Source organism: Macrobrachium nipponense, chromosome 11 (genome assembly GCF_015104395.2).
Source record: "Macrobrachium nipponense isolate FS-2020 chromosome 11, ASM1510439v2, whole genome shotgun sequence".
NCBI classification, from domain to species: Eukaryota; Metazoa; Arthropoda; class Malacostraca; order Decapoda; family Palaemonidae; genus Macrobrachium; species Macrobrachium nipponense.
The window spans coordinates 47,802,174-47,828,093 of record NC_061087.1 but is presented as its reverse complement, the minus strand read 5'-3'; the positions used below and the strand labels follow the sequence as shown (position 1 = coordinate 47,828,093).

General features: G+C 37.9%; 1 protein-coding gene across 2 annotated transcripts in view; it reads right to left on the bottom strand.

Annotated features, from left to right (window-relative positions):
* LOC135205750 (tyrosine-protein phosphatase 69D-like) overlaps window positions 1-25,920 on the bottom strand; it is a 472,711-nt gene that overhangs the window by 165,098 nt on the left and 281,693 nt on the right. For both annotated transcript variants that reach the window (XR_010312592.1, XM_064236870.1), the window contains exons 15-16: window positions 8,827-8,971; window positions 2,053-2,257 (exon numbers count right to left, since the gene is read on the bottom strand). Coding sequence is in view for 1 of the 2 variants with exons in the window: in XM_064236870.1 (XP_064092940.1) it covers window positions 2,053-2,257; window positions 8,827-8,971 (350 nt within the window). In the remaining variant the exon portion in view is untranslated. The remainder of the gene's footprint in view (window positions 1-2,052; window positions 2,258-8,826; window positions 8,972-25,920) is intronic.

Here is a 25,920-nt window from a genome sequence, read left to right as displayed (position 1 = left end):
AGATCCAAGTTCAAGTAATTTTTTTTAAGAAATTGTAATGGGAAACAAAACCATGTCCCATAATCACAAAGAGGTCATGTTGCTGACCCGACCATGGGAAGGATTAAAAGTCTACTCCCTCTCATATACATATATGCATCTTTAAAAAAAGTGACCAGTAGATTTTACATAAATATTTCAGCCTAAAAAGCAATAGAAATGATTGCCCACTTGGCTACAATGGGTCTATGCCTGCTCAAGTAAGTACAGTCCGGTTCCGAATTATGCATGTTCGAATTGTGCCATTCCCCTTTTATGTGGTCGCTAGTTCTCAAAAATAGATTTTCTGTATCTGCGAAACCATTCAAAATCTGCGAGTCACGCGCCACAAAACGTATCAAATCTATTGTCTTTTAAAGTATGTAAGGTGTGGGGGGTGTTCGCTGGTATCTGAGAGAAGGGCTGGGGGGAATGCTTGGAGTGAAAACTCTATTATTCCTCCAAGGGGGAATGTGAGAGAAAGATTTCTTGCTCAGCCATTAGCTAAGACGGAAGGCTCTGCCTCAATTATTTATGCCATTATAGTGCAGTGTGTATGAATGATCGGTATCATCACCATCGTCATATGTATCATTCAGATCTGCGAAGTGTATTCTGAATGATCAGTATCATCATTAACGCCATAGGTATTACATATTCAGATCTGTGAAGTGTATTCTGAAGGCTTCAGCTCAGCCATTAGCTAAGACGAAGGCTCTCCCTCACACATTTGTGACATCATAGTGCAGTGTGTATGAATGATCAATTTCATCATCATTGCCATACATATTATCCAGATCTGCGAAGTATATACTGATCAGCCGTATCATGTATTCATCTACCTACAAGTCGAAGAGGAAGACCTATTTTATCAAAACTAAAAAGCAACTTCCATTTTGGCAGCAGTCGACAACTTGAAATCCGTCATTGCTGAATATGAAGTAAGAATTTTTTTCTAGGTTAACTTGTTTTGACTAACTGTTGGCATTTGATTTATTTTTTTTTTTCTTTTGTTGAAATAGGCTTTGATGAAAATGACTAGTAAAAGGGAAAAATGAGTATTAAATGACTTGGGAAGTTTATTTGGAAAATTTTGAAAACTTAGTACTGATAGACCAATGCAAACTACTCTCTCATAAAAACCAGTTTGTATGGTGCTTTTACGTTGCATGGAACCAGTGGTTATTCAGCAACGGGACCTACGGCTTTACGTGACTTCCGAACCACGTTGAGAGTGAACTTCTATCACCAGAAATACACATCTCTCATTCCTCAATGGAATGCCCAAGAATTGAACAGGCGGCCAACGAGGTGGCACACCAACACCATACTGACCACGCCACTAAGGCACTTTATTATTAGATATTCTTGATTTCCTGTCTTTTTTTGCTTCACATACACAGCTGTGTAGGTTAGATTACTTTTGGTTTTCTGCTTTATTCTTGCATTTTTATCTACGATAATGATTGCTTTATTGGTTTTTGAATCAATTACACAACTATGTATGCTTGCTGTGTAAGTTAGCTTAGTTTACAGCATGGAAAATTTTTAACAAGTTATTGCTTGATCAATGGTTAGTAACCACTGATCAAACAGTAACTCATCTTATAGTAATTTGTAACAGTTAGATAGTTTTGCATTTATTATCTTGGAAGCTTTTTATTTTTTCTTCAGCTTTTATTTTATTTGTGTTCTTTTTAAACTTAGCTCGTACACTGTATGACATAAAGTCTCCTTTTTCCCAATATCAAGTTTTGAGAGAGAGAGAGAGAGAGAGAGAGAGAGAGAGAGAGAGAGAGAGAGAGAGAGAGAGAGATTCCACAAGACTGTTTTATTAAAATTTTACTTACACTCCATATAAGAAAAACTGTTGTTTTACTTTGCAGACTCTTTAGGAGATTTTTTGCAGTCATCCATAATTTTAATTTTATTAAAAGAAGCTATCTATAGATATATTCATGGAAAATAATGAGCTCAGAGGTTAGGGTGGTCTGTCTACTTATAAAATGCTAACAAAATCATGAATGTACTCACCTTGAGCGCAAATGAACTTCTTGCGTTCTTTGTATCCTAATACATAGTTTGCATTGATGTAATCTGAACCAATTGCTCCATTTATCTGTGTTAACTTCACCCGTGTTTGATCATATGCCTTGATATCTGGGTAACGATTCTTTTGTGCATTCTCAATCATATCTGATGCTCGACTTGTGCGGTCATAGAACTTCTCGGGAAGAGACTGAAAATGAATTGGTATTAGTCTTCAGTGGAAACATACAGTAAAACCACACATTATATTTTAATTCATTTAATGATTCATCACTTACATGGAAAATAACCTTTAAAAAAATGATCTAGACACCCTGCAAACCCTTGTAAGACATCCGAAACCATTGTTACTACATTTCCTTTGACACTTCAAAGCTTTCACTGTCTATTCAGTATTAAACTATTAAATTTCAATGAATGATAATGCAAGGCTGACCAAAATAACTACAGTGTTACCTTGACCTATGAGTGAATTGATATACGAGTTTTCCGAGGTACGAGACACCACTCTGTCGATTTTTTGCTTTGTTACACAAGCAAAAAATTGAGGTATGAGCTCGAGATGCCGCTGCTACGTAGATGACATAGTGACAAAAAATAAGATAAGCAAAGAAGAAAAAGTAAATATGCATCTTTTCCATGACTTTTATAAACTTATACATTACTTCAATTTATCCAATAATATTGTATGTATTCTCATATTGTATTACAGAATACTACTAACATAGAGGTCAATGTTTTTGGTCTGGAAATCAGCTGATGGCAAATGAAAGTTTGATTCACCATATTTAACTCAATTCTGAGCAATATTTCTTGCTTCTAGTTAGCATAAACGAATATCTACATAATTGACTTATATGAGACAAGGTCATTTTTCATTATACAACGTGTTTTTAAGTTTTTAAGTCAAAATATGACTTGAATACATCTCTCTGTGATTGACATTACGTTGGCGGCAAGATTATTGAGAAAAAAATTGTGATTCCGTTTGCTATTTTCACTTTATTTCATCATAATGTGAGCTTTACGTTACTTATTTGATATTGGCGCAAAAACAACAGTAAAATGTGTTCTTTCAATCACAGTAGTTTTGTAAAAAGATTTTCTCTCAATTTTATCTACGGTTCTGTTTGATAGCATATATTTACAGGAGTTTTATCCTTGTTGCCAATGCACGATAATAGTCATTAGCAGCTTGAACAGTTTCCTCAACTTCAGCTACAACTTGGTTTGCATTTAACATTATGTTTCCATGTTGATCTTTGATCTAAGGTAAATAGAGTTATTACAATGTAATTTTTTATAACAATTTCGGTAATTGTTTACTATCGTACAATGGCTGAAATACAAGCCAAACGGATGTTGTTATCCAATTCGATTGTACTTAGCACAAAAAGTTGTCTCGTTCCGCTGTTCATGGCTGTACACATTTACACAATGAGTATAATGTTAAAACAATACTTTCTTCATTCTCTTTTGCTGTTTTTGAACTTATATAATAGAAGATGGGATAAAGTTAGGCTATTGTAATGTGATCTCTTGTAAAATCGGATTATCATAAGAAAAATTATCGTAACTTGAACACTACCTCAACACTGTATAAAACCTTATTAGTATATCTTAGCATATTCTTTCTATTATATTTTTCTACAATATTTGTGATTTAGAAATGTATTTTCCTTATCTAGTAACATAAAACATAGAATTGTAGGGTGGCATTTTGAGGGTTGGAATGGATGAAGGGCATTTTAAGTATTTTCAATGGGAAAAATTTATTTGACATGCGAGTAAGTTGAGCTACGAGCTCAGCCACGAAACGAATTAAACTCGTAGGTCAAGGTACCTACTGTACACTTCCAGAAGGTCAGCAACAAAATTAATGCTTTTCTTTCCACTTGTTCCACACTGCAAAAGGGTCGAGCCCTGGATTAGAACTTCCCTTTCCATTGTCTCCACAATGCCTAAGGGTTGTATCTAGAATTCCAGCTTCTTTTTCCACTCTCTCCACAATGATTAATGGTCACACCAAGAATTCCAGCTTCTCTTTCCAATCTCTCCAAACTGCTCAAAAGTCAATCCCAGAATTCCAGGATCTCTTTCCACTCTCTGCTCAATGTCCAAGATCAAACCCACAATTCCAGTTGCTCTTTCCACAATGCCCAAAAACCAACCCAGAATTCCAACTTCTCTTCCCACTCTCTCCTCAATGCCCAAGATCACACCCAGAATTCCAACTTCTATTTGCACTGTCTCAACAATGCCCAATATCAAACCCAGAATTCCAACTTCTCTTTCCACTTTCTCCACAGTGCCCAAGATCAAACCCAGAATTCCACCTTCTCCTTCCACTCTCTCCACAATGCCTGAAGGTCAAACCCAGAATTTCAACTTTTCTTTCCATTCTTAACTCAATGTCCAAGATAAAACCCAGAACTCAAACTTCTCTTTATGCTCTCTCAACAATGCCCATAATCAAACCTAGAATTCCTACTTCTCCTTCCACTCTCTCCACAATACCCAAAATCAAACCCAGAATTCCAACTTCTCTTTCCACTCTCTCCTTAATTCCCATATCCAAACCCAGAATTCCAACTTCTCTTTCCAATCCCTCAACAATGCCCAAGATCAAACCCAGAATTCCAACTTCTTTTTCCACTCTCACCACAATGCCCAAGATCAAACCCAGAATTCAAACTTCTTTTTCCACTCTCTCCACAATGCCCAAGATCAAACCCAGAATTCCAACTCCTCTTTCCACTCTATTCTCAATGTCCAAGATCAAACCCAGAATTCCAACTTCTCTTTCCACTCTCTCAAAACAATGCCTAAGATCAAACCCAGAATTCCAACTTCTCTTTCCACTCTCTCCACAATGCCCATATTCAAACCCAGAATTCCAGCTTCTCCTTCCACTCCCTCCACACTGAACAGAGATCAAACCCAGAATTCCAGCTTCTCCTTCCACATTGCCAAATGGTCAAACTTAATATACTTGTTAATCTTACCACTCACTCCTCATTGACCAAATATCAAGCCAAGGATTCTTGCTACTTCATCAACTATTTTCACATTGCCAAAAGGTCAAAACAAGAATTCCAGCTTCTTTTTTTCACTCCATCCACACTGGCAAAAGGCCACACCTAGATTTTCAGATTCTTCCACACCAGCCACATTTCCCAAAGGAAAAACCCAGAGGACCAGCTTCTACTTACAATCCCGCTACAGCGGAGAAAGGTCACACCCTGAATTGCAGTTATCTAGAACAATCTTAATAATTATAATAGTAGCAGACAACTGAGTCAGTGAGATTTTTGTGGTGTAACTATAGCATCATGAGCTCATTATCTTTGAGGAACTGTGAGGTTCTCGAAGATGAACCTATTCTGGAGCCTGTTTACATATCTTTACTGAATGTATTTAGTAATATTGGTAAGATTTTTATGAATTACATAAGTAAATGTTTTATTATTACTTATTATCTATAATTGGGGAAGCATTTGAGTTACCTTTAAATAATTACTTTCTTTTTTATTTGTCTACGATTGCCCAGATTCTTGGTTTCACTTTAAAAATTATTGAGAGACTAGTGTACACCAACCTTGCTTTATGAAGCTAAGTATTACATGAATACAATAATTCCAAATATCCATCTTGGTGGCCAGAAAGAACAAACACTCACCCCTGGCATACTACAAGGGCTAATTACAGGGAGTATTTCCCTCATCCAACAGAGTATCAATTGAGATAATTATGTTGATAACTGTGATCTGATCACTATCAGAGGACTGGCAATCCAATTCAGCTCCCACTGGTTGTTTCAGGAATGAAACTTGACCCAGGATATGAACATAAGTTTCAGTGTCATGTCAAAAGGACCTGAAATTATCCTGGAAAAGTGTAAGAAATTCCAGAGGTTCTGGACTTGAAAACAATGACACTCCAGGTGTTATAGACTTGAAAACTAAAAAAAAAAAAATCCTGATGCTCTGGACTTGAAAATAAAGAAATTCCAATGTGTTCTGGACTTGAAAACTAACACATTCCAGATGTTCTGGACTTGAAAACTAAAAGAAATTTCTAATGTTATGGAATTGAAAACAAAAAGTACTTCCAGGTGTTCTGGACTACAAAACTAAGAACCATTCCGGGTGTTTTGGACTTGAAAACTAAAAGAATTTCAAGGTGTTCTGGACTTGGACACAAAAAGAAATTCCTGGTGATCTTGGCTTGGGAAAAAAAAAATTCATTCTTCTAGACTTAAAAACAAAAAAAGAAATTCCAGGTGTTCTGGGCTTGGAAACAAAAAGAAATTCAGTCTTCTGGACTTCAAAACAAAAAGGAAATTCCTGGTGTTCCAGCCTTGGAAACAAAAAGAAATTCACAGTTTTCTGGACTTGGAAACAAAAAAGAAATTCCTGGTGTTCTGGGCTTGGAAACAAAAGGGAAATTCTTGTGTTCTGGACTTGGAAACAAAGAAATTCCTGGTGTTCTCAGCTTGGAAACGAAAAGAAATTCAAAGTTTTCTGGACTTGGAAACAAAAAAGAAAATCAGTGTTCTGAACATGGAAACAAATAAGAAATTCCTGGTGTTCTGGACTTGGAAACAAGGAAATTCCTGGTGTTCTGGGCTATGAAACAAAAAGGAAATTCTTGTGTTCCAGACTTGGAAACAAAAAATTCCTGGTGTTCTTGGCTTGGAAACAAAAAGAAATTCACAGTGTTCTTGACTTGGAACCAAAAAAGAAATTCTTGTGTTCTGGACGTGGAAACAAAAAAGAAATTCCTGTCTGGACTTGGAAACAAATAAATTCCTGGTGTTCCGGACTTGGAAACAGAAATTCCTGGTGTTCTGGGCTTGGAAACACACAAAAAAATTCCTGGTGTTCCAGACTTGGAAACAAAAAGTAATTCCTGGTGTTCTGGACTTGGAAACAAAAAGAAATTTAGGGTATTCCGAACTCAGAAACAAAAAGAAATTCTGGGTATTCTGGACTTGGAAACAAAAAGAAAATTCCTGGTGTTCTGGACTTGGAAACAAAAAGAAAATTCCTGGTGTTCTGGACTTGAAAACAAAAAGAAATTCAGGGTATTCTGGACTTAGAAACAATAAGAAATTCCTGGTGCTCTGGACTTGGAAAGAAAAAGAAATTCCTGGTATTCTGGACTTGGAAACTAAAAGAAATTCCAAGTGTTCTGAAAATGAAAACTAACCTTTACCAATCCAAAAACTAAAAAAAATGTCATTTTTAGCAAACCATAACAAATGGAGTAAATTATATAAACTCGGTGGGTAAGCATAAATGTTTATAACTTTTTTGTTCAGACTCGTAGTTCTGACAATTTTCAAGGTAGACCACTCACTTTGTTTCACTTTGCAGCAAAATTATTTCTCTATACAATGGCATAAAAAATACCCCAAATTAACTTTTATGCAGGTGGAGTAACAAGTGGAAATTATTAAATACAAGAAAATTTTGCATTCCCCAAATAAACGTTTGTGAAAAAACCTAGTTATATAAAGTTTTTGCTATTTATCCATAAACTTTTTTTTGAGACTTTGTATGCCATTGTATAGAGCAATTATTCAACAGCCAAATGAAATAAAATTGAGCAGTCTACCTTGAAAATTGTTGGAGGTACAAGTATTTGAACAAAGAAGGTATAAAAGTTTTTGCTCTTACTGCATGGGTGACTGTTACTCTTCTTACAGACCATATAACCTAGTTTGTCATTTATTTGTTCATATTTTCTTTGCTATAATTACAACTTTTGGCATTGCAAAATAAATTACCTAGTAATTGCAATGGCAAAAGTTGTAATTATAGCAAAGAAAATATGAACAAATAAATGACAAACTAGGTCATATGGTCTGTAAGAAGAGTAACTTTTATACCTTCTTTGTTCAAATACTTATACCTACAACAATTTTCAATGTAGACTGCTCAATTTCATTTCATTTGGCAGTTGAATAACTGCTCTATACAATGGCATACAAAGTCCCAAATTAAGTTTATGTAACAAAATGGTTTGTGATATCGGAATATTTTGCACTTTCCCACAAAAAAATTTGCCAAAAAACCTGCTCATGATGAAGCCTTCATTCGCTTTCCATAGCACAATGAGAAAAATTACCTACTTATTTCAATAAAAAAAATATAGAAAAATTACTGATGTAGTATCATGTTTTCAATAAAAACTCTCTCTCAGAAAAGATAAATGAAGTAATTATACAATAAAAATCTAAAACTATTTAAGATAGATAAACATATATTACAAGTGCACAAAGAATATCAAGTTGGATCACGCCTATATTAGTCACCCATAAGTGATAAAGTTAAAAGAAAAATGGAAACATGGAGAGAAGCATGCATGAGAAAAATCCTGAAATTACAATGTAAATATTCTCCATAAAACAAATCTCTTAATGCTGTGACTAAAAAAAAAAAAAAAAAAAAAAAAAAAAAAAAAAAAAAAAAAAAAAAAAAAAAAAAAAAAAAAAAAAAAAAACTCAAAATAACAGACGAGTTTTATAATAACCAAATGCTTCTCACATTAAAATTGAATAAGGTACCTAAGCCCTTGCATATCTACTATGAACAAAAGTACTCTAAATACATGTCAAACTCCAAAGCCTTTTTCATTAGGCACATGCTCCTTTCTGTTAAGTCACAATTTTTGAATTTAATGTATGTACTAGTTTATATTTGAAAGAGATTTTGTCAATTAAATTTTAAATAAACAGATTTTACTTTAACTAACCTCATATTCTCTTCTAAATCCAAGCTCTGAGTCTTTCAGCTTTTCTACATATTGTGGAACAAGTTCTTCCCTTGGAATGGGTTTCACATCAATTGCAGGCTGAGACATCAGTGTGTGTGACCGTCGGAGTGACCGGAAGATGCGCCTGAAAATGTACATAAATGAAATTAAGAATTACTGCTGCAAGAATTTGTATATATATTTCCTCTACCTCTGTGCACACACACACACCTTATTTCCAGTTTTACAACGCATGTTCCAGGGTTACAACGTTTTTGACACCAATCTGACAGAAGAAATATGACTCCAAAAATGCAAAATAATCAATATTTGAAGGCTTTTTTAGTTACAAATGCAATAATAATGGAGTTTACATAGTTTTTAATACACCTAAGGCATTAAAAGTAAGGTTTTCTCAGGATTTTTGACGATTTTCTGGCCTACAATGATTTTCAGCTTACGACGTGTCTCAAGAACAGAACCTGTCTTAAGCCGGGGACTGCCTGTATGTATGTATGTATGTATGTATGTATGTGTGTGCGTGTATGTACGTATATATATATATATATATATATATATATATATATATATATATATATATATATATATATATATATATATATATTTACAGATATTGAACGCCTCGACTTCACAATATAATTCAGTCTTATTTTAGTTCTAGATGAGCAGCCAATTTTCTCCTAATCAGCTGATTTTGGGAGAGAAACACGAGGTAGGCCGAGGGAAAGGAATTTCCGTTTAGGCTGGAGCTTAGAGTAAGACAGGCAGGTCACGGGATTAGCTAGGCCTCTATATGGGCTTTGGGGATTCCTAACATAAGACCTCTTTTCCCTTCCAAATTCGCTGGTTGTTGTTTGTACTTTTCAGACAATGCCGGAGGCTATGTGTGAAATCCATGCGATTCCAAAACATCCAGCTTCTGACTCAGTCGACGCCAGTAACTACAGGATGATAGACGTATCCTTCTCTATTCTGACTGGAAGTCAGGCCTTTGTCGTCACACGCTGGTTGGACCACCTTCATATCACAACACATGTTCAAGCCTCAAGGATTAAAAGTACATCTAGAAAGTGCAAAACCCCAACCAGCTCTGTTTCTCCAAGAGGACTCTTGCTTATTTCATTTTCAAATCTCCTTTGTATCACTTTTACAATTAAATCCCTTTGTCCTCATCGGGCCATGTGCTTCCCCTTGTGACTTGTTAAAGCTTAAGTCTTCATTGCATACCTCATTTAAACACTAGAGTTCCTTCCCCCAGTGTGTTAGATAAAACTGAATAACCGTAACTTGTGCAAGAAGTCTTCCTTTCATTTTGTATCTAATCTGGGAATTTTTCCAGATTTGCTGAGTCACATGTCCAAGTCTCCCCGCCGGCAAGTGCTGCCTTAACGCAAGATAACTTGAGTAATTTTGGAAACCAGCATTGGTGTTAATCTTGATTTTAGCCAGCTCTCCCCTTGTGAGAGACAAGAGGGGTCCACGTGCGGCCCAGTTGCTTTGTTTTTCAACTGTCGTGTAAATAAATGTAATGTAGATTAATCAGCTGGTTTTTAATGGCGACCTTCTCTATAGTAAACATAACCCAACTAATCCTTTAAAGGTAAGTTAGAATTAAGATATCCTGCATTTTCCTTTTAATATTTCCATTTACATATTTGGGTCTCAAGCCACAAGCCCATACGTAACTATATAGATATATAATATATATATATATATATATATATATATATATATATATATATATATATATTATATATATAATATATCTAATACTAGATATATAAATTTTATATATATATATATATAATATATATATATATATATATATATATATATACATATCATATATATATATATATATATATATATATATATATATCATATATATATATATATATATATATATATATATATATATATATATATATATATATATATATATATATATATATATATATATATATATATATATATATATATATATATCATATATACTATATATATATATATATGTATGTATAGTATACATATATATGTATATATATATATATGTATATATATAGTATATATATATATATATCTATATATATATATATATATATATATATATAAACATATATATATATAATATATATATATATATATATATATATATATATATATATATATATATATATATATATACTATATACATATATACATATTATACATATATACATATATACATATATATATATATATATATATATATATATATATATATATATATATATATATATATATATATATAAATAAAGATATATGCCACGGAGGAAAATAAACGACGGAGTATCCGCAAGACCTTTCGACGTTTAAACGTCCTTTACTAAGCATGTGAACAGACATATATGAGGAAAAAGACAATACAAGAAGATTCGTATAACTGACAGATAAGGATTATAAAGAGATTAGTACCTAGAATCCGACACACCTGGAAGATGAGTAACCTTCCCAAACAAGCATAAACAATGGGTGCAATTAAAAGTTTAAGACAATCATCTCAGATACAAGGACAAAACAATTAAAGGATTATAGGTGACAGCTTAGTAAAGGACGTTTAAACGTCGAAAGGTCTCGCGGATACTCTGTCGTTTATTTTCCTTTGTGGCATATATCTTTATTTATGGATTTATCACGTTCCTAACTTTCGTGATTCAGTTATACATAATGAGGGCCACGTTTACTTTTGCTATTCTGTTTCCTCTTTTGAAATGTGTCGTCACTACCTTCTCCAAGTCTCTTGTGGCTGCACATTCAACCAGAATTCGTCTTAAGTTCTTGAAGAAGTGCCTTTCTGAACAAGTGCTCCCTAAATCCTTGCTGCCACGCCGTCTAAAAAGGTATGACAATCACCCATTCAATGAATTTAGTGCTATGCTATTGAAACAGCACACAGCAGCCGCCAAGCAAAAAGAGAAGGAAAAATTCAAGGAACTGGAAAAAACAAGGATCTCTTTCAATCATTCCATCCCGGCTGATTGGAAGGACTCGCTGCGACGGGAAATTTACGAAAAACTATGTAGGACTACAGATGCCCTGAAAAGGAAACTCGACAGAAAACTAAAAAATCTTATTGATAGCAGTGATTGGACTAACTGTGCACGTCAAGATTGTGTTGTTAACTTATCCAGTCAACAAATAAGGGAAAATGTTGTGAGTGCGCTTGGATATGGTTCATCTTTCTTTATAACAAGTAGACCTTCTGCTTTAATGATTGCGTCACCCCTAAGTAAATTTGAAAAATATTGTGATCTTCCTCAAAATCATGTTGACATGATAAAAGGTATTGTTTACAGAGCTGCCAACATTAAGCATGAAAGTAACTTCCCTGCTCGCTATAAGAAAAGTTTGACCGATCTTAAAAAGGACAACACTATCCACATTACAAAAGCTGATAAGTCAAATAGTATAGTAATTTTAGATAAAGCTGACTACATCTCACGTATGCAAGCCCTACTAGATCATGATGTGACTTATAAAAAACTAACAAAAAATCCCCTTGATCAAGTCATAAAAAACTTCAATAGCACAGTGAAAAATATCCTTAAAGATAGAACAGAACTACTAGGCAAATTGTCAGTCAAATCTCCTTCGCTACCTTACTTGTACGGATTAGTCAAACCGCACAAAGAAAATAACCCTATGTGGCCTATTATCAGTACTGTTGGTTCAATTTCATATAAACTTTCGAAATATATCGCTAAGATCTTGTCCCTGTTACTTGGAACCATCTCCGATTCTCATATATATAATTCTCTAGTTTTAGTTGATAAATTAAACAAAATTGCTCTTTGCCCTACTGATAGATTCATTAGTTTTGATGTATGTTCTCTTTTTACTAAAGTCCCTATAGACTCTATTTTAGAATATCTTAGTAATGAACTAACTAAGCATGAATTACCTCTACCTATAAGTCACATTATTTCACTCACGAGTTTGTGCATTTGTGATTGTAAGATTATATTCAATGGTGAATTTTATCAACAAATATTTGGCATGGCAATGGGAAATCCTTCATCGCCACTCCTCTCAAACTTGTACATGGAATTCTTTGAAAAACGCTACTTACCTAATATCATTTATATTCCTGTAAAGTGGTATTGTTATGTTGATGATATTTTAGCTGTTCTGCCTGTCGGTATTGATGTAAATGATTTACTCTCTAAATTAAATAACCAGGTACCATCGATTAAGTTTACTCTAGAATTAGAAGAAGACAATTGCCTCCCTTTCTTAGATGTTTTGATACATAGAGAACCATTTCAATGTAAATTCAGTATTTATAGGAAACCGACCAACAACTTAACTTGTGTTCATTTCTTCTCAGGCCACCATCTTAACATAAAATATAATTTTTTTCTTCTATGTTTTTACGGGCATTGCACATTGTCAGTCCACAATATTTGGATCCAGAAATTGAATACATAAAAATAGGGAAAGATTTATGCTATCCTTCACATATATTAGATATTTGTTATAATATAGCCCGCAAAAAGTTTTATAGTGTAAATAACACGCAGAAAGAAAATTCTAAGAACATTCTCAGTTTACCTATCTTAACAGATTTAAAACCATTAAATTATTGTTAAAAGCTTTTAATGTCAACGTTGTTTTTTCCTATAATAACACACTAAAATGAATATTAATAAAAAATGGCCCCAGAGAAAGCAACAACATAATATATAAAATTCCATGTATGGATTGCCCCTCATTTTATCTCAGACAGTCTAGCAAGGGCCTAGAAGTAAGGCTAAGCCAGCATAAATATTCTGTAAAAACTAGGCAAACATCTAATGCAATATTCATTCACTTAAGTGAAAACAACCACCGAATAAATTGGGTTGGTAGTTCAGTAATTGCAAGGTCAAGAGATGTCTTATCACGAAATCTTTTAGAATCTGCTTTAACACAACTTACTTTTCATTGTAATTTCAATGTTAGTCATGGCCTTTTTCATTTAGACCCTTGTATTTGTAACATGTTTCAGAATGACCTCAATGATATAATTACAGACTTAAATAAAAATTTGTTGCCTTAGAGTTATCTTCGTTGTAATGTATGTCTAAAATGTATTGTGAACATAGTTTTTGTTTACCAAAGTTCTGAATAGCTGTCACCTTTAATTGTCTTGTCCTTGTATCTGAGATGATTGTCTTAAAACTTTTAATTGCATCCATTGTTTATGCTTGTTTGGGAAGGTTACTCATCTTCCAGGTGTGTCGGATTCTAGGTACTAATCTCTTTATAATCCCTATCTGTCAGTTATACGAATCTTCTTGTATTGTCTTCTCCTCATGTATGGCAGTTTTTATCTGCTTAGTAAAGGACGTTTGAACATTGAAAGGTCTCGTGGATACTCCGTTGTTTATTTTCCTTCGTGGCATATATTTTTATTTATGGATTTATATATATATATATATATATATATATATATATATATATATATATACTTATATATCTGAGCTTAAGCAAAAAACTAGAATCCAACCCAATGAATCATATGATTTTTTAAGCAAAGGTGGTTCGGTCAGTTGTGGCTAGTAGGCATTGTTCCCATGCCCATTTGGTGAGGAAAATAATAAGAACCACAACTGAACTTAAGAAGATTATTGATAATTATTATGAAAGAGGCATTCTGTGATAACCTTAAAATCCTGCCCTATATTTTTAAAGATAGACTATAGACTAAGTCGATAGTTGTGTCAATAGTTAACTACAGTCACAACTATCAACACTGTAAACAAAACAAAAACTGTAGGTTATTCATGTGAATTACTAGTGATACAACTTTTGATAGTGTAAACAAAACAACTGTAATAACAGCAATTACTGTGGATAATTACCATAATTAGACTTTAGGATGAGCGAGTTCTCACTTTGTTACAGGTGTACGATCTCTATAGTATATCTGTAATTCTAAAAACTGAAAAGATCTATAAGCCTAAACATAAAGATTTTCTGGAGAAAATAATAATTTGAAAAAGTTAAACATATATTACAGAATATAAGCATTGTCTTTGTACACCATTTGCATTCGATATTGTTTCCATTCTCAAAATCTTGGCTGATTGAGTACTATCGATATCTTCATTGCCATTACACTTGGCTGGTAGAAGAGATGTAATTGAGATACTTTTTCTTGTAAATTAACAAAGTTGAGTTTAAAACTTGCACAATACTTGATTGTATAAGCATTAAGGGTGATTTCACCAGTTCTGAACATCATTTTAATAAAACCCTTGTTTTACTGTATCAAATCATATTTCATGTGTTATTACCAAATTATCAAATTATAATACGCACAAAGCGATCTGCCATTGGCCTTCTCATTTAGTTAACATTCTTAAACTATCAGCCGATTTCATTTTACCAATATGATCACTGTCTTTAGATGCCAAATGGAACTTAATTTGCAAAAGAAAGACGAGTTATGAATTGCAGCTACTTTACTTATAAACGTAGTATATTAAATGAATTGCTATGTGTGATTTTGTCTAATTCAGACAGTGCTTTTGCCTGCCAAAATATTTTGCAGTCTGCTCATTATTCGTAATTCCCAGTCGTGCTTGACTTATAATGCTCATAATTCGTAGTTCCCAGTCGCGTTTGACTCTGACCCTTGTTTACTAAGGGGTAATATTTTCTTGGTAGTATTTCATAATCAAATTAAAGGCTTTTGCAGAATCGATAGTTCCCAAGTTATCCTTACTATCAGGATTCTTTCCAATTTACGTGGATCTACTTCCAATAGATATTACTTCACTGATAATGATGTCACATTATAAAACATAAAGCAGCTTGAAAAGTGCCCCTATTTTACAAGATATAAAAAAAATTAAATATCATAACACGTATTGACAGATATTTTAAAGTGATTTTGTATACAGTATTTCAATAGACTGTATGATGGTATGTTTACGTCTGCTCACGGCACAAGCTAGCTAATAAAACTTACAGAATGTTTATGATAAAAAAATTTGGCTTATTTCTAATATTTTAATTTGCTGTAAAAATTAGTTTTGATTTCCAATGTTTTATTATTAGCAACAACAATTATGACTACCCCTTACAGTACATACCATGTACCTAGCCTAGCCTATGACACTCAGTCAACCTTCTGTAATAAGGGATTTTGACGTAAGGAAAAATCTATTTCTGGGCGATTGGCTCGTGTCGCCAACGAAATATCCTTTAATCTATTATTTCTAGGGTAAATGTACTAACACATACCAGAGAATAAATAAAATAAAGAAAAAGGTCATATAACTGACGTCGCTCCACCCTCCAGGAGGGTGTCGGTATGAACACTAGGCGAGTGAGACCACTACCACGAGCCAAATACCAATAGAAATCTCCCACAACAAAAACCCTCCATGAGGAGAGCCGACCCACAGAGTGAGCAGCTCGTACTACTACTACTCCATCCCATGCTGCCGACTGCTGCGCCTCTAGTGGCCATCCTGAAGTTAGCAGACAATCTTGGGCGAAGGGATGGGTAGGGTGGGATTTCGCTGGCGACACGAGCCAATCGCCCAGAAATAGATTTTTCCTTACGTCAAAATCCCTTTTCTGGGCTCAGCTCGTGTCGCTGCGCGAAATCGTACCAGAGAAATAGCACAAGATTGTAACAAAAGAAATAAAATAAAACAGAATAGGTCTCAAATAAAAAATAAAGTAAATACAAAAAAGAGTATAATTGCTAAAAAGATACAAATACACCAGTTGATACAAAAATAGAAATATGCTTAAAATTACCCTTAATTATAAACATGGTTTCTTTATCATAAGGTATAATTACATATGTACAGAGGTAAATTGGCTTACATGTAACAAAATAGTATCTGTGTAAAGGCATGTATCAAAATATATAACAGCAATTAAAAATGAGCAAATAAACAACCATGATAATATGTAAGGAATGCATATGACTTAATATACAAAACCCGTAATCATTATAAATGAGATGTATCCCCTAGCATAAAAATAAGGGGGTAACATCCATGAGATCAAAATCCATAATCATCTGTGAGTTTGTCCCCTAGCAAAAAATAAGGGGCACCCACTACATCATCATCAAAGCAGCTAAGACACAGGTGAATGTAAATGAACACGGTAGGAATAGACGAACTGTTGGGTGAAGCAGGTAGAAAGGAGACTGAATCTTCTACTATAAATTAACTAGAATCAGGGAAACTATGTTTCCCGCTGCTACTGCTGAAAATTTCAGAGCTTCCAAGGACTTAAGGTAATGGCGTTTGAACACTGTCGGCGATTTCCATCCGGTATACTTTTTCAACTCATCGAAGTTCATGTGTTGGAAATATTAATTGAGGTGGCTACTGCCCTGACATCATGTGCTTTCGGGAAAGAGTCAGGATTGGCTTGCTTAATAAAGTACAGGACTTGTTGCCTGATGCCTTTAATGGATAAAGTTCCACCTTTTTCCCTCCTAAAGAGGGGACCCGAAGAGGATGAGGAGGTCCTGGACAGAAAGGCTCGTAAGGTTGTAACTGGGCAAAGAGATACATCTTGTGGAAGGGGTAGTACCTTCCAAGGTTCCCACCTCATCAAGGATCTTCATTCTTTGCTAAAGCTACGTTCCGGAGAAAGTAGTACTTCCCCTGTGGGAAGGAATTGAATATGATCCGGATCTCTGGATAAAGCCGACAGTTCTGAAATTCTTGCTCCTGAAGCTAAGCTTAATAAAAACAGGGTTTCCTTAAGAGCATTATAAACGAGCATGTGTCATTATCGGTTTCTGAAGCCAGTTTTAGAACATCGTTTAAGAACCATGAAACTGACGTAGGCCTTACAGAAGGTCTAAGTCTAGCACATGCCTTAGGAATAGACGAGAAGTAGGAATCCGTCAAGTCTATGTTGAACCCAAATTGAAATATCTTTTTCAAGGCTGACTTGTTTGTCGTAATCGTGCTAGCTGCTAAACCTTTTTCAAATAAGGATCTGAAAAAGGATATCGCTGAATTAACTGTCATGATTCTAATATCAGATTCTCTCAGGAAGATTGCTAACTTTTTGACAGCAGCATCATACTGTCTCAAAGTTGAATCCCTTTTATCGGATTCCAAGAAGAGAATATTCTGAGGGTCAATATTCGCATCTCTTTTTGCCGCAAACTTCATGAAATCCATAAAGTTAGGGTTTTGAGAATCCCTGAGGAAGCGAACACAGTCTTCGTTTGTACTGACTGGGAGAGCCTGGGATTGGGGATCCGAAGAGGACGAAGGCCCAGTTCCAGAATTAGGGGATACCAATTGCTCTTCGGCCAGTCTGGGGCTACTAGAGCCACTTGACCCTTGAACGTCCTGAGTTTGTTTAACACTTTCATGAGAAGATTCACTGGAGGAAAGACATAAATCTTCTTCCAGTTGTTCCAGTCCAGAGCCAGGGCGTCCGTGGCATAGGCCAGAGGGTCCAGGTTGGGGGCTACGTAACAGGGGAGCTTGTGATTCGCTTGGGATGCGAAGAGGTCCACCTGTAGCCCTGGGACTCTTTGAAGGATCCATTGGAACGAACTGTTGTCCAGAGACCATTCCGACTCTAGGGGTACTGATCGGGATAACGCGTCTGCTATGACGTTTCTCACTCCAGCTATGTGAGTGGAGGAGAGATGCCAACTGAACTTGTCTGCCAGGGAGAAGATGGCTACCATCACATGATTTAGATGACGTGACTTGGAGCCTCCTCTGTTTATACAATGTACTACCACTGCGCTGTCCAGAACTAGCTTTATGTGGGAGTACTTTGGTGGGCGCAACCTTTTTAGAGTCAAGAACACTGCCATTGCCTCCAGTACGTTTATATGGAACTGACTGAACTGAGGTGACCAAGTTCCTTGAACCCCTTTTGGACCTGGGAATACCCTCCCCAACCGCTTAAGGACGCGTCTGTGTGGATGGTAATCCCTGGTGGAGGGAACTGAAGGGGTACTGACACTGACAAATTCTTGACTTTCGCCCACGGCTGAAGTCGATTCTTTAGAATCAGAGGGACTGAGGATAGTTTGTCCCTGGACCTGACATTTGCTCGTGAGCGCCAGATTCTGGTTAGGTCTTTCAGTTTGGCTTTCATTAAGACGTTTGTCACTGATGCAAACTGGAGAGAACCCAGGATCCTCTCCTGAGCTCTCCTTGACGCCAGTTTGTGACTTAGAAATTGCTTGACTGACTTCGCTATTTCTTTCCTTTTGGTTGATGGAATCGACAGAGTATGGGAGGATAGATTCCATTGAATGCCCAGCCACTGAAAGTCTGACTCTGGAGTGAGTCTTGACTTGGTCCTGTTTATCTTGAAGCCTAGATATTCCAGGAACTGAATCACTTTCAGTGTGGCTCTGTTGCATTCTTCGACTGTTGGCGCCCAGATCAACCAATCGTCGAGATACGCTACTACCATAATCCCTTGTGATCTGAGTTGTTGCACTACCACTTCCGCTAGTTTCGTGAACACCCTGGGTGCCACGTTGAGTCCGAAGGGAACTACCTTGAAGGAGAATGTCTGGTCTCCTATCTTGAAACCCAGATATGGACGGAAGTGTCTTGCAATAGGGATATGATAGTAAGCGTCTGTAAGATCGATAGAGGTGGTGACGGCCCCACAGGGGAAGTAGGGTCCGCACCTGTGAGATCGTGAGCATCTTGAACTTGTCGCAGCGGGATGGCTAAGTTTAAGCGGGACAAGTCTAAGATTACTCTTCTTTTTTGTGAGCCTTTCTTTGGCACGCTGAACAAGCGACCTTGAAATTTTAATCTCTTGACTCTTACTATAGCTCCTTTCTGAAGGAGGTCCTCTGCGTACTCTGTCAATTCCTTGGAAGGAAGTTGACGGAAAGGTCTGGATGGAGGTGGGTTCGTCAACCAGCTCCAACCCAGGCCTTTTGACACTATGCTCTGAGCCCATTCGCTGAAGTTCCACCGGTGACGAAAGTGGAACAGCCTCCCTCCTACCTGAAGTTCTTCATTGGTTCTGGTAACCGCCTCGGCCTCCTCTGAAGTGTTTCCCCCTGTTAAAGGGGCCTCCCGATCCTCTCCCACGAAAGGAACGCTTACCTCTGCCTCCCTTACCTGAGCGGTCATACTTCTGTGAAGCTTGACTCTCGAAGGCTTGATTGTAAGCTGGAGAGATGGCGTAAGAGGTGGAGGGCTGAGGTTGAGGGGATATCACATAAATTGGCTGTGATTGAGCCTTAGAGGTGGAAGGTTGGGCTGTTTGCACTAAGGGCACCGCTGGAACTTGCTGAGGAAAGCGTGACTGCTTCTTCTGGTAAGGATGGAAGCGCCTAGGTTTCCCCCGACCCTTACCTTTAGGTGTTAGGTCTTGTCTCCTCTTAGCTGTAAGGCCCCAACGGTCCTTAAGGCTCTGGTTCAGCCTCGTAGCCTCCGACTGAACTTCCTTCACCATAGCTTCTGGGAAGAGATCTGCTCCCCAGATGTTAGACGAGAGCAACCTATTCGGTTCATGTCGAATGGTTGCCTCTTGTAGGACATGCTTCCGACAATTCGTTCTAGCAGTGGCAAACTCAAACATATCCGACTGTACCGTTTGAGTCAGTGCTTTGGTCATGAGCTTAAAAAGCGGTTCTGAGCCATAAGCTATGGTTGCTACCTCGGACATAGCCATAGAATTAATTGATCTGGCTAGTCGCGACTTTGCGTCAAATTCAACCTGAATAAGGTTATCTGGGAGCCTGGGTAGCTTTTCACCAAACTGCTCCATAGCACAGTCCGGTTTGAGTTTGCCAGCTGAGAAGGTGTTTGGCAAGTCCTCCCACAATTCTCCGGCTGAGGGGAGCAACGGAGATGTGGGATCTGCTTCCTTCAATTGAGGCATGGGGTCCCCCTTCTGGGCCGCTGGGATGGTAGACCTCGCGATCTTTGTCAGGAACGGGAGCGGGGTACTCTCATCCATTGTGAAAATGGTAAAGGGACTCTTGAAAGGTTGTATCCTGGTATTGGAACAATCCATGTCCTCTAAACATCTGAGCCATTCTCTCTGAGCCTGGTCTCGTGAATAGAGGACTGTCTCCTTAGGCACCCTATCATCCCGAACCATGGCTGAAGCTGTAAGCCTAGCGTAGCCTATGAACGGAGGCTGGAGGTCTACCGGGAAGAACTCGAAGTCCTCTATCCTTCGAGTTCCGAATTCCGGTATGGAAATAAGACCGTCTTGGAAGGGGGCGTATGACGCTACTCTCCATGGATTGTTCATCGAGAACGGAGGTAGCGAGTCATACGGAGGAAGCTGAGTTCCACTCGTATTGGAAAGTGAAGGAGAGGCTAGAGGGACTTCTCTCAGTCCGGCTATAATGGAGTCCTGGGAGGTAATCCTATCCGACAGACGAGAGATCATTTGCTCCATGCTACTCTTTAGGGACCCAACCAGGTCGCCCACCTGTTGCAACAGGCCAGTGTTGGAGTCCAAGGCCGGAGCTGCTGCGGAGGTGGAGGGGTGGCTCTGAATCGGAACCAAGGGTAGCGGAACTGGTGACTCTGCCGGGGTGCGAGATCTCTCTCTGGAGGATTTACTCCTCGAGGACTTAGAGCCGGAGCTAGAAGTTTTAGACTTGTCTGCTCCGGGATTCGCAGCCGGAGACTTACGTGAGGAGGATGACGCCGAAGTCGACTTCTTAGACGACGACGACGTCTTAGACAAGGATTTCACTGCTTGACCCTTGACCTTAGGTCTAACCGAAGCGTCAGGAGGAGTATATAATTCATCACCTGTAAACCCTTGGAAGGATGGAGAGGTTGCAGGAGTAGAAGAAACAGTCACACCCAAGGGTGACCCTTGGGTGTCCACCCTACTTACCTCGACCAACAGGTCGTTTACACCTACCATAGGTTCTACATTAATATTTAAAGTCGCGACGTCTGTGGAGATATCCTGGTCTTGATCAGTTAATGAGGCAGCCAGCTGTTGTTGGATGAAGGCGATAGTAGGGGCCGCCTCTACTGGGTCGACGTATCCTGTCGCCTTGCCTCCGGGGAAGATTAACAGCGCCAACCGCTTCTCCAAGATGTAAGGCATACTCTTGGCGGCGTTCTTCCCAAAACCGCCGACCCAGGCCCGCAGGGTTGCCAGTGCGGTATCTTTCACTGCCGGCGCCTGGAAGAGAGGGCGCAGGTTAGATTTAAGAATCACTTAAACTAAAACTTAAATATAACTTAAACTTAGATGCCTTAAGTTAAAGTGGATGATGAAAACTTAAGCACTAAAACAGAAGCGGAAGCACTAAAACGAACAAAGGGCGGAGCAGCTACCGGAGATGGAATACTCACCCCTTCTAAAAGCTGGCTCACCAGATCGTAACATATGGTACACGTCTCATGGTACCAGACCTGGATGTCCCCGTGCAGAGTCGCGCATGGAGCATGGGACCGGCAAACTTCGTGTCCACATGGGTCCTGAAGTGTGGCGGCGCATCCCGGATGCTCACAGTTGGTGGCCTGTAAGTGGGAAGACACATGAGTATCTTAAAGAATAACACTTACAGGCTAAAGGACAGAAGAACTCCGTTGCATGCCGGAGCTCGGAAAAATTTTGAGCATAACCCCCCCCTGCCCCGCCTGAATAGGCTATAATCCCGGAGAATCCGGTAAAACATGTAGGGGAGGGGGGGAAAAGGTTTAAGGTACTTAAGATAAACTTATAGTTAATCTAATAACTCTTAAACCTAAAACTCAAACGAACCGGAACAAGTCCAGTGCGTAGCGGAGTGTAGTAACTCAGCAATACGGTACGGTTAGCATGGACCCACTGTATGTTCCGGTCCACCCTACTGGGTGGACATACAAATTCCCGCTAGATGCCAGGACTCCGATCATGAGAGGAGACCTAGCAAGGTCGGGAAGAGCGAGGAGACATACAGGCTCGAGCGAACCGGAGCGACAAGGAAGCAACGGATGGGGGGAAAGGCCAGTACCCCCCATCCCATCACCACCGGGCCGGACCGAGAAGCCGGAGAGGTCGCGTCCAGTCTGGGTCTGTCCCGTCTCCCTGGCCCCTCCGCCTGGGGGGAGAGAGGGAGGCATGCTCGGGTATGAGGAGCGAGCGTGGGCAGACTGCCCCACCCTCCCCCGACTCTATGGAAGAGCGGGAGGAGGGGGGAAGGGGACTGGGCAGGCGTCTGGCTGTCTCGTGATCGCGTAGTGACCACGAGACGGTAAGGCTAAAATAAGACAACTAAACCTAGGACCAACCAACTGATCAGAGAGATGCTATCGGGAAGCAACTGAACTGAAAAGCGGTAGCATAGAGACCCACTGGGCCAAAACCAAAACCGACTGATCAGAGAGATGCTATAGGGAAGCAACCGAACTGATGAGCGGTAGCATAGGCTCAAGGAGCCAGGACCTAGGCTAAGCCAGACGCCCAACTAACCTAACCATAACAAAATACATGGTATAATAAAATAAATAAAAGAAAGAAAACAATAAAGTAGGAGAAAAAATCCAGGAGTGTACGACTAACCCGAAGGAAAGTCTACCACTCAAAGCTAGTCAGAGGCCGATACTAAGAGCCGGGACTAGGGTCTGGAAAGAAGAAGCCTACATAAGGTAAAAGACATGCATGCATGACAAACCTGAGTAGACAGTACCCTAAGTAAAACGGATAATAAATATAGAGCGTACATAGAGAATGGGATGTTCTAGGTATGGGAGACCGAGAACGAACCCACCACGCGGCAGAACCATGCTGCCATGCTTCCGACCCCGAGTACGTATTTATACCTAAAAAACGGCAAATACTGACCGAGGGCCGGAAAAAACAAACTAACCATAAATACTGAGTACTTAACTTAGCTGCTGCAATAGCTGCACGCTCCATCATAGAAAAATCCAACGAAAGGGCACAAAAAACACAGAGGGAAAAATATCACGTCCGCTCGTGAGGTGCTAACTGAAAAGGATGGCCACTAGAGGCGCAGCAGTCGGCAGCATGGGATGGAGTAGTAGTAGTACGAGCTGCTCACTCTGTGGGTCGGCTCTCCTCATGGAGGGTTTTTGTTGTGGGAGATTTCTATTGGTATTTGGCTCGTGGTAGTGGTCTCACTCGCCTAGTGTTCATACCGACACCCTCCTGGAGGGTGAGCGAGTCAGTTATACTGACCTTTTTCTTTATTTTATTTATTCTCTGGTATGTGTTAGTACATTTACCCTAGAAATAATAGATTAAAGGATATTTCGCGCAGCGACACGAGCTGAGCCCAGAAATGGATCAATTGGGCGTACGTACGGCAGTTGTTTTACTACAGATATGTTCAAAAATTTTAAAAGTGCATTAAATACAGTATGTTATTTAACACTAAACGTATTTAATTGTAATTTATGTGTAATGTTTTGTAGATATATATATATATATATAAAAAAAAAAAAAAAAAAAAAAAGGCAAAGTTAGGGGACCGATGCTCAAATATGACAAAACTTATTGAAAAAAGTAGATTTTTAGTGAATCTCCCATTGAGTACTTCGTTGTCATGGCAACTCATTCCCAAAGTTTCATAGTGATATATTGATTCTAACTATTTTTTCTACAATATTTTGTAAAGTCATTATTTTGACTATCACACTTTTATTTAACATGTTCCAGGGTTACGACGCTGATCTGACGGAAGAAATATGACTCCAAAAATGCAAAATAATCAATGTTTGAAGGTTTTTTTGATGAAAAATGCAATAAAAATGCAGTAACATAGATTTTAATAGACCCAAAGCATTAAAAAAAAGGTTTTCCTAGGATTTTTGACGATTTTCTGGCTTACGATGTGTTTCAAGAAACAAACCCCCCTCGTAAGCCAGGGACTATCTGTACTTGGATACAACATGCAAAACAATCTTTATTTAAATCATCATTATTATGTATATATTTGTACTGTTAAATTTTTGGAGTATGGACTTGCCATGTATCCATTGGTTGAAGGACCTTTGGAACTGTGACAGCTAGTATTAGCTCTGATAGGTACTGGCCCCTTGTGCCAGAACAGCCGGAACATATGGTACTCTGTCTTCCTCGGACCAGTCACCACCACCCCCCCAACGTCAAAACACCAACCTCAGAGAGGGCCATGGAAGAAAGGTCAATGGCATAAAAGCTCCAGGTAGCCTATGAAAGTCTATAAGCTCTCCTCGCACTAGTGCCTTATTTTATCTTATGAAGGATTCTGGCACCTCTAACCAGAGTAGTATGCCAGATTTCTTATCTATTACTACTTTTTATAACTTTGTAATTTAACTTCTTGTAATATTTTCTTTTAGTTTCAATCATTTTTGTGTTCCAATCACTTAATTTAATATTTTCTTGGCAACCTTACCCATTCATGAATCCCTTTGTAAAGCCTTGTGATGGCTCCCCTTTCCCATTTTGAGTTTGCTTCACACTCTGCCAATGCAGAGTGCAAGTTGCCAGAACTTCCAGTGTTATAAGTCCTTTGACTTCTCTTTCATGAAATTACTTAAATGGTAAATTTTAAACTGCATAAAGCAATTACCACAGATATTGGTAGATGCTAATGCAAGGGGGTTTTGTCACTTTTAGTGCAGTCTGAATTTAACAAGAGAATAAAGGCCGTAGTTAGTAATGGAGTGGAAAAAGAAACAAGAAATATAGTTCTATATAAGCTAACAAGAAAACTGCTGTCTTTTAGTTATTTTCATGGAACTCTCAACATTCATAAGGAGGGGTATCCTTTAAGGCCCACTGTAGCCAGTTGCAATAAACCTCAGTCGGATCTGTCGTCATGGTTAGCGGAGGTTTTGGGGGAAATTAGTAGGGACAATTTCGAAATCTCACATTAAGTACAGTTTGAAAATTAAGAAAAAGAATTACACAAGTTCTATGTACAGCCTAGACATAGTTTCCTTATTCACGAACATACCACTACGTTTCATGTTCAATAACTTGAAGAAATTAGTCTCAGATAACATTCTCAAGCCACCTGTGCACGTAGATAAACTTGTGATTTGATTGATATTTGCATTAAATCTATAAGTTGTGAGTTTAATGGTTCATTCTATCTAC